The following is a 10,294-nucleotide window of genomic DNA, read 5'->3' as shown; positions in this document are numbered from 1 at the left end:
TTGTAAGAAAACATAATAACTGTGAAGTATAATATATCAGATTGCAATAAAATGAGGTATGCCTATATTGCAAAGATATCCATTCTCCTTAGGTTATTTACAGATATAGTTTTTATCTACAGCTTCCAAGATGACAACCGAGCTAGTGTTTCTTTCCCATGCCCAAAATTAACCATGAGAAATCTAAAGAAAAAAAAAAGAACAATGCCATAAACATCAGCAAAATAACAAAATGAGAACCCCGAGAGACACTAAGTCTCTGTTGAACCAGTGCTTATATGGCGACCCGCCCTGAAGTGAAAACAGATCCATAGCCTGCAGTAACAAACAGATGACAGCATTAGTTGCAGGAATTATTTTAAAGTTCTGCCTTTGCTTCTTTCTGCGTGCCTGGGACAATGATTTTCTACAGCTTCATTTAAAGAATCTGAGGCAACATCTCAGGTGCCACATGCTGGAATCATGGGGCAATAACAAACATTTGAGTTGGTTAAAGCAGTATGAGTTCAGACATTGTAGTAATAACCACCTAAAATCTCTATAGCGAATGAGGGCTGATTTTTTAAATGATCATTGTAACAGAATATAAAACATATACTAAAATAGAAGTGTCACAGTGAAGCACATGTAATAAGAATATTAATATACTCCTGAAACATTTGATGATGCTGATGTCAGCCAAGAGAAAGCACTGACAAAGCTGCCATGATAAGGAGTCCCCTTATTTTCTCCTTGTTGATTTTTGAAGGCTATGGTTGGGAGAAGTGAATGAATTCATAACAAAAAAGGGAAAAATCGCAAGGCCTGACAGCAGTCAGTGGGTGGACCTTAATTGACTGCTGAAAGACTGCACATCTTAGAAGAGAAGAGGGCTCAGCATGTCTCCTCCTTTGCCCTAACTCCACAGCATAACTAACTGGCTGCAGCTAGGTCTAGGAGGCCCCAGGCAGTAGTGGCCAGATGAATTGCACATGAGGAGTCTCAGGAAGTTGAAGTCTAGTCTGAGAGGGTGTCCTCAAGTCAGTAGAGGGAAGGAACATGGCAAGAATGAAGTGATGACACTGAGGGAGGGCTGAGGGCAAAGTCCATTCTGGGAGAGGGTGTCCCACAGAGCCCATCCCTACTGTCAGTCTTGGAAGGTCCTGGCATGGGTTCCCGGCTCAGGCTCCACCTTACTTCCTACTCAGGACTCTCAGGGAATGAGATCCTCCATCTCCTGTTGACTGATTCAGCTCAGCAGATAGGGAAGTCTAAGGGTCCACGAAGAGCCCCGGAAAGAATTTTATGTGAGTTCTTCGGCAGCCACCCAGTCCACAGAACACATGGTGAGTGACAGAGCCCCACCCCTGCTGTTATGCTGGGAAGGCCAGGTGGGCATGGCCGGAAGTGGTTCCTCCTGACTTCCGCGTAGAAAAGCGGCCAGGCAGGAGGCTTTGGTCTGAAAAGTGCTACGTCGGGTCAGCGGAAGGGGGCATCCCAGATCTTCTCAGGTATCTTAGTGGGTATCTTGACCTATAACTCGGGGGACATTCCCCAACAACTACAATCCCCTACCCCCTAAGAAAGGGCAGCTTCAGAGAGCCCTGCCCCATCCTGCTCCTAAGATGGTAACTGAGGAGTCCCGAAGCATGGCTGTTAGGCCAAAAGTCCATTCGCTTTTTCCGTGGGGTCGAAGAGCGTGAAGTCCTTGGTCGAAGGCTGGTGGACTCACGTCAGTAGAGAGAGAAATCTCAGGCACTGCGTAGCTAAGAGGAATACTCTGCTTAAGACTAAAGGGACTCCATGCCGCAGCATGGGTTGCACCGAACTACGCCCCTGATGTCAGCCTGGGGGTCCGGGCAGGTCTCTAGAGAGAGATGCGTTCTCTCTTTGTCCCCGTGAGAGTCAGAGAGGTAGGTCCCTGGTTGTAAGAAAGTGGCAGCAGGTCAGCGAGGGTGATTTCCAGGTTGTGGGAAGAGTCAGGATGAGGAGTCTGATTACCGTAGGGACCGTTCTCAATGTAACAGCAAGAGCACTCAAATGCCTCTGCTGCTGTCAGCCCTAGGCGGTCTGGGTGTCCCGGAAAGAAGTGTTGGGCAGGAGTGCTTCTTTATTTCCTCCTCGTTAGTACGGTAAAAATTCCTAGTGTCAATTTCAGAGCGGCAGAGGGGAATGTGCCTCTGGGACTTGACTGCAATTTTTATGATGATCCAGAATAAAAACGGAGAGGACCACACCTCTTAACAGAGGGGCCCCCACTGCCGGCCCCTGCTGTCACCTCAGTAAGCCCCAAAATGGGCTGTCATGCTATAGTCTAACACTCACTCTTAACTTCCTCCTAAGTTCGAAGGAGACAAACAGACCAGGAGAACAGGAGTCCTGCGAGTTCCTGGAGCAATTGTTTCATGGAAACCTCCAGAAGGGCCGCTGGTTAAAGCCAGGATAGTTGCTCTCTGCTGAAGGTGTTGACATGATGTCACTCTCTCCCGTCCAGGTGCCAACCTTGCCAACCTTCATGTCCACACCCCTACCTGCTGTCATAGACCACAGCCACCATGCCTCGGGGTCAGAAGAGTAAGCTCCGTGCCCGTGAGAAACGCCGAGAGACCCATTGTCAGCTGCAAGATCTCACAGGTCCCCAGGTCACTGCAGAGAAGCAAGAAGAGTCTCGCTCTTCCTCATCCTCTTCTGCTGTTTGTCGGAGTGCTTGTCGTAGGTCTTCTGATTCCTCCGTTCCTCAGGAGTCTCAGGGAGCTTCACCCACTGGCTCTCCTGATGCACGTGTTTCATGCTCAAAATCTGATGTGGCTGCCAAGGGTCAAGATGAGAAAATTCCAAGCACCTCCCCTGATACCTCCCTTCCTCAGGAGTCTCAGGGAGCTTCACCCACTGGCTCTCCTGATGCAGGTGTTTCATGCTCAAAATCTGATATGGCTGCCAAGGGTCAAGATGAGAAAAGTCCAAGCACCTCCCCTGATGCCTCCGTTCCACAGGAGACTCAGGGAGCTTCACCCACTGGCTCGCCTGATGCAGATATTTCAGGCTCAAAATCTGATGTGGCTGCCAAGGGTCAAGAAGGGGAAAGTATAAGCCCCTCCGAGAGAACTGCGTTCTTTACAACCGCAGACCGAGATCCTCTAAACAGGAAGGCGAGCAAGATAGTGCGATTCCTGCAGGAGAAGTTTGAGAAGAAAGAGTCCATTTTGAAGGCAGACATGCTGAGGCGTGTCCGCAGAGAGTACAAGCCTTGCTTCCCTGAGATCCTCAAGAGAACCTCCGAACGTTTGGCGGCGGTCTTTGGCGTTGAATTGAAAGAAATGGATTCCAGCGGCGAGTCCTATACCCTTGTGAGCAAGCTGGGCCTCTCCAGTGAAGGAAGTCTGAGTGGTGATAATGCGCTGCCGAAGTCGGGTCTCCTGATGTCGCTCCTGGGTGTGATCTTCATGAAAGGCAACCGTGCCACTGAAGAGGAGGTCTGGGAGTTCCTGGCTGTGTTGGGGATATATGATGGGATCCTGCACTCAATCTATGGGGATACCCGGAAGATCATTACTGAAGATTTGGTGCGAGATAAGTACGTGGTTTACCGACAGGTGCGCAACAGTGATCCTCCACGCTATGAGTTCCTGTGGGGTCCACGAGCCCATGCTGAAACCACCAAGATGAAAGTCCTGCGTGTTTTGGCTGAGATCAATAACACCAGTCCCGGTTTATACCCACATCTGTATGAAGACGCTTTGATAGATGAGGTAGAGAGAGCATTGAGATTGAGAGCTTAAGGCAGAACTGGCACTATTCCTTTGGCCAGGGCACCTTATGGGGCCACATCCTACAGATCCTCCCATTCCGAAGTAGAAATTTTGCTTTATGTTAGAAGAGAGTAGTGAGCTTTCTAAGTAGTGCAGTGTAGTAGAGGCTGGAGGGAACAAGATATACCTCTTTCTTTTGTCTTGTTATACATGAGTAACTTGTAGATTTATGTTTTATTTCTTTGTCAATTTTCAAGATTGTTCCTGTTAAGTGAAGGTTTATTTTGCTTCAGATTATACAATTATCAAAAACATAGCTCTCACATTCATGGTTGTTTAACCAATTTGAAAGTTACGGTTTGGGTATTAATAAAACAAAATCACACAACATATTTTCGCTGTAATTCAGAACTAGATAACATGGTAATAGAAAATGGATTTTGATATGAATCTTAAAGAACTCCACAATAAAATAGTTGACATCATAATATGACGAGAAAGAAAAGGAAAAACAGAAATGTAAAAGTTGTTTAATTCTTGGTTTGCCTAATTCCTTTTCCCATTTCTTTTAGTATTAATAAAGGATACCTGGATTTATTTAGGTTATTAAGACTGCCATTTGTTTTGTTCTAGTGCACTTCATATTCTATGTTATCTACTGCATCAAAAAGCCTTTCTGATTGCAGGGTAGTATTTTCTGGGTTTAAAATCATCACATGAAATGCAGTGATCAATATAAGCCAGAATGAGTTCACTAAAAACCTTCTTGAAAAAAGGCGGCTACATTCAAAGAACTTGCATAGGCTTAAATTGTCCCAAATATTTTCAAGATGTGGTAATTTTGTTTCTTAATATATCGTTAGGAAAATTAAAAATTAATAATTTGTGTAAAAACACATACTATAGTAACTGTCATTTGTGACAGACTCAGCATTTCCTACTTAGTATGCCATATTTTTTATGGACAGTATTTATACCCCAAAATTCCTACAAGATGGGGTTTAGCAGACTCACTTCAAAATGAATAAATTGCACATTTCTAAAAGCTCACAAGCTTCTAATTGACAGAGCTGGGATTAGATCTCTGGTCTGGATTCATCTAGAGCCCACATTTTCCAGTCCTCTCAGCCTGAGCCAGACTTTGTGTCTTTTAATTCATTTTTCCTCTCGCTGCCCAAAATGCTTATCAGAGCATTAAAAGGACACCGTACCCAAAGCACTTCTTTGGAATATACAACTAGAGTAATCATAATGCTGAATAAATGAGTAGTATGAATTGCTAAAAGAAAAAATAATACACAGTGACAGTATGATCATCTGGATATGCAACATCAGATAACCCAATAAGATCAGGAGCTCCCCAAATCATCCTGCTCTGCCCTTTCCCCATAGAAATTAAATATCCTCAAAGCAAAGTACATAATAGGCTAAGTCTGGCTGGCAAAGCAAAGAATAGATCAGTGTGCTTTTTTCACTGACAGCCCACCACCTGTCTGGGGCCTCCTGCCTTGTGGTACAGCTTCCCTATCTCGTACAGAACCTGGGACAGGGAGCCATTGTCTGCAAGGTTTGCAGTAGGGAACCTGCTCAATTGTTTGCAGGTGTGTGACATTTCCCAGCAGGCTTAAACAGAAAGGAGGCATGATGAGAACCCCCATAAATGAGGATTCTGGAGCTCACTGCCTCAGAATATCGGGGTCACTGAGAGACCAGGCCCTGCCTACTCTCAGATCTAGAAGGCCCAAGCTATAGCAGCAAGCTAAAATTTCTCTATTTATTCAAGATTCTCAGGTACATAAGAGTCCTGGTCTAAGGGTGGTGTGCTCTGGTTATTGGGAGGAGGATCTCAGCCTCTGAAAACTATCAAGAAGAGGACTCTGAATGAGAAATGAGGAATGATCCACCCAGAACAGTAGGGGCTCTTAAAGCTTTATCTTGCTTTCTGCCTTGGGTGGCCATAGGCAGGGCTATCTGGTTGAGGCTCCTCCTCATTTTCTCTAGGGCTTCTACTGGTGCCCCAGGGAGATAAAGGCTTTGATCTCATGGCAGTAGCTCCGATTCTGCCCATAAAGGAGATCCTCACAAGCCTGGATTGGATTTAAGATGAGGACACTGGGGTAGCCAAGGAGTAGCACCCTGACTTCCCCCTCTGGTTTCTCAGTAAAGGGAAAGCTTTGGCTTGAGGCTGGCAGACTCAGCTTAGTAGAGGAAGGAGTTCCACATCCCCAAATCAATGTTAGACCCTGAGTGAGAACTGAGGGAGCCACTGACTCCAACACAGTGGAATCTTGTCGGATTCTGACCCTGCTATTATTCCTCAGAGGATCCTCAATAACTGTGGCCAGATGTGGCTGTTCCTAACTTCCAATTGGGAGATTCCAGGAAGATATGGCCTTGGTCAGAGGAGTGCAGCCTTGAGTCAGTGGAGAGTGGAGTTTCAGATTTCATTAGGTAGCAGTCAAGGTAAAGATGCTGAGGGAGGATAGAGGAGACCACTCACCCAAGAACAGTGGGAATGCAGTGTCCTGTCCCTATTGTCAGCCCTAGGAGGACCAGGGTAGAACTCTCAGACTGAAGTGCCCCCTCAGTTCCTCTGGGAGTGGTCTCAAGGAACTGAGAGCCTTATTCTAATGGGAGCAACCCCATTCAGCAGAGGATGTTTAATAGGAGTCACACTGCTGACCCTAAACAGGGTTGATGGTACTCCTCCCAGAACAGGTGGAGCCACACGAAGCCCTGCCATTGGTGTCTCTCCCTGGCAAACCAGGAAATTCTGAGATGATGAGTCCCACTCATTTCCTTTTAAGGCATCTCAAGGAGGTAAGGCACCTCCTCTAAGGGGTCAGCCTGAGGTTACCACAGGGATAAATTCCAGGTCATGCAAACAGTCAAGCCGAGGACCGTGAGGATGGAAGGAACCACTCAAATCCTAACAGTACAGACAACACAGAATCCCTCAGGTACTGTCAGCCATAGGTGACCATTTGATAGTGTTAGGGAATTAAAGGCCGTATATGAGCAGACAGGCCTCTAAGTCTTGGGAATGTTCATTGTGAGGACTCTGAGCAAGGACTTAGGGGAGGAACCAACCTAGAAGAGAAAGGAACCCACATAGCCCTGCCCCTTTCAGCCCTGGAAATCCCCAGACACAAATAACCGGATATGTCAGCCACTCTCTCCTCGCCCTGTAGGACTCGCATCACTAGAGGGAGGAGTCTGAGATCCTGGCTGAGTGAGGACTCAAGGAGTTGCAAACCTTTGAACAGAGGAGTCCCATGGAGTCTTTCTCTTGCTATTAGTTCTCAGAATCCTCTAATAGCTCCAGTGAGATCACTTGGACTTCCACGTTTGGGGACTCCAGGTGGTGAGGAACTTGGTCTGAGGTTGGCCATCTCATCATAGAGAACATTACCAGGTTGAGCCAGGTGTCAGGGTGAGGACCATGAGGACGGAGCAGAACCTGAAACATATAACAACGGAGGCAGCACATAATCTCTCCCCTACTGTTAGTCCCGGGAGACTCAGGGATAAATGTCAGGCAGAGCAGGGGCACCCCTCAATTCCTCCTCAGGGTGACAGAGAAATGAGGCCCTTATTCTGAGGGAGACTGTGACAGGCCACGAAAGGGAGAAACTGTGGGCACTGTCATGAGTCAAAATGAAGAATGTGGGCGAGGGCTGGTGAGACCAATCCTCATGAGGCCCAAAAGTGCCTGCCACAGCTTTGTGCCTCGGGAGACTACAGGAAGGTATGGCCCAATAAGGCTTCCCTCCCTTCCCTCTACTAGGTCTCAGAGATTTCTGGGCCTTGCTGTGAGGAGATGCCTTCAGATCAAAGAACAGAGGAGCTGCAGGTCCTTCTAGGTGTCAAATTGAAGACTTCTGATGAAGACTAAGTTGATCATATTCCTTCCCCCAATAGAAGGGACAACATAATGTCCAGCCCTCACTCTGGCTTTCAGCATTTGAAAACCTATAGCAGGACTGTCAGGGAGAGGCTGCCCCAGTGTTTTATATTGGGTCTAAGGGAGGTGATCTCCTTAACAAAGTGAAGCCATGATAGTGCAGAAGAGGGGGTCCGAGGCCCTACACGGAGCCAATATGAGAACTCTGAATAAGGACTGAGGGTCCAGTGATCCCAAGACAGAAAGGATCCCCCAAAGTTGTCACCCCATTCAAGTGCGAAGTCAGGAAACAACTGATGACCCAGCTTGAATGAAGTAATGAGGGAGAAATTTTCTCGTATTCAAGGAAAAGTTACTATTTTTGTCTTTCAGGCCTTCAACTGATTGAATGAGGCCCATACACACATCAGGGAAGGCAATATGCTTTACCCAGTCTACTGATACAAATGTTAATCTCATCCAAAAACAGCCCTACAGAAACACCCAGAATAATGTGTTAGAGTAAATATTTGGACACTCCATTGCTCAGGCAAGTTGACATGTAAAATTAACCATCACAATACTAATAATGAATACACATCCTCTAGGTTTTTATTGTTGCTTTTGTGTTTTTAATATTGGTCAACCTCTTGCCTGACTCTATTCAGCCTCTGGTTTACTTGCTGTTTTTTTAACTAGAGGAAAACATTAAAAGTTAAGTATAAACTATGTCTATTCAACCAACTTGAAAGACTCCCTCCAGAAAAAGTTTCAAATTATATTTTAAAAGCAGAAATTATATTTACAGATCGTCTCCAACTTATGAGGTTCAGCTTATGACTTTTTTGGTTTTACAGTGGGTTTATCAGGATGTAACACATTGTAAGTGGTATTAAATGCATTTTCAATTGATACTTTTGACTTATGTTTTCTGGAATGTAGTCCCATCATAAGTCGAAGAACATCTCTGTATCAAAACATATGCTCCTTGACATGACTGGATTCAATATTTATATGAAGGACTTCATGCAGCTAAACTTTTTATTGTGTCTTCAATCTCGTTACTTGTTATTCGTCTGTTCAGGTTTCGAATTTCTTCCAGGATCAAACTTGGTAGGTTGTATGTATCTAGAAATTTGTCCATTTCTCCTAGATTTTGTAATGTATTGGCAGATAGTTGCTTACAGCTGCCACTAATGATCCTTTCAATTTCCTGAGCATCAGTTGTAATGTCTCCTTACAAGCTGTTTCTGCTTTATGGAGCATCCCAAGCCCAGTAACCTTGTGATTCTTGCAGACTCATAGAGGTACCGCCTTGATGGTCTTGGACACAATCCAAGATAATTCTCTGGATTATCAGGCAGAGACTCTTGTTCTTGTCCCTTAATTTCTCAGAGACATACAGAGTCTCTCTCTCTCTGTTCTGAGCCACCTAAAGCTGCAGGCTGAGTGACACAAGTGCCCCTGTGGCCACCACCACTATGATTTCACTGGGTTTGACCTGAAGCCAGCATAGTGCTGAGTCTAACCCAAGGCCTGTGTAACCATTCCCTGGGTACTGCCCATGTTTGCTCAAAGCCTTGGGGTTCTACATTCAGCATGTGACAAAGCCAACCAGGCCTGTGTCCTTCCCTTCAGGGCAGCAAGCTGCCTCAGGCTCCATGTGGGTACAGAAGTGCTGTCTGGGATTCAGAGGTTAGAGCCAAAAACCTTAGAAGCCTACTTCATATTTCATTATATTGTGGCTGAGCTGGCATTCAAACCACAAGACACAGTTCTTCCCACTCGGCAGTCCCCTTTGCAAAGGTGGATTAACGTTACCCCATAGCCATCACCACCCCTGGCCATGAGCTGTACCACCAGACTAACACTGATGTTCTCTTAAGGCCTAAAGACTCTCAAGTCAGTTTGTGGTGAATGTTCCTGAGCTGGGACTCTTCAGAGCAGTGGGCTCCCATCTGACCAAGGGCAGGTCTAGAAATGCCGTACAAGAACCAAGTCCTGGAACTGGGGACCCCAAGAGCCTGCTTGGGGCTCCACGCCCTTGTGATGGTGCTGGTACCTAAGGTGCAAGACAAAGTTCCCTTTACTTCTCCCTCTGCTTTTCTCAAGCAGAAGGAGCTTTTCCCCATAGCCAGCACAGCTGGTAAGGTTCCAAGTCTAACATGAAGCCCACAAGTGTCAGAGGCTCACCATGGCCCTCCATGTAGTGTCTGGGTATTACTACTGGTTATTCAGGGCTTCAGGGCTCTTCAGTTATCAGGCAATAATTGCTGCCAGGACTGAGTCCTTTCCTTCAAGGCAGCGGGTTCCCTTCTGGCCCAGCATGTGTCTAGAAATGTCACCTGGGAGCTAAAGCTTGAAATGGGGGCCTCACAACTCTCACCAGTGCCCTATTCTGCTTTGGCTGAGCTGGTATCCAAGATGCAAGACAAAGCCCTCCCCACTCTTCCTTCTCTCCTCAAGTGGAAGGAAGGGGTTTCTTTAGGAGCTGTGAGCTGTGCAGCCTGGGTTTAAGTGAGGGGCAATGGCAGGGTAGCACTCCCTTGGCTGCCCCAGCTGATGTCTCAGTATGTTTTGTGCCCCCCATCCACTGTCTATGGGCCTAGTTCAGCCTTGGTATTCACCTAAGATTTGCAGTCATTATGGCCTAGACTGCCTTTCAAATTTACCTGGAGACCCA

The 10,294-nt window shown here is 46.3% G+C and overlaps 1 protein-coding gene across 1 annotated transcript; it reads left to right on the top strand.

Annotated features, from left to right (window-relative positions):
* The first annotated feature begins 2,534 nt into the window (after positions 1-2,534).
* MAGEB6B (MAGE family member B6B) lies at positions 2,535-4,331 on the top strand. Its single transcript, XM_037986616.2, has one exon. The coding sequence runs from the start codon at positions 2,535-2,537 to the stop codon at positions 3,756-3,758; it is 1,224 nt and encodes a 407-aa protein (XP_037842544.2). The 3' UTR covers positions 3,759-4,331.
* Positions 4,332-10,294: the final 5,963 nt, after the last annotated feature.

Source organism: Chlorocebus sabaeus, chromosome X (assembly GCF_047675955.1).
Source record: "Chlorocebus sabaeus isolate Y175 chromosome X, mChlSab1.0.hap1, whole genome shotgun sequence".
NCBI classification, from domain to species: Eukaryota; Metazoa; Chordata; class Mammalia; order Primates; family Cercopithecidae; genus Chlorocebus; species Chlorocebus sabaeus.
This window is presented reverse-complemented; position numbering and strand designations above follow the sequence as displayed.

Bases quoted from the DNA above. Each gene is read 5' to 3' on its own strand.
- MAGEB6B (XM_037986616.2), top strand. From the start codon at position 2,535: ATGCCTCGGGGTCAGAAGAGTAAGCTCCGTGCCCGTGAGAAACGCCGA.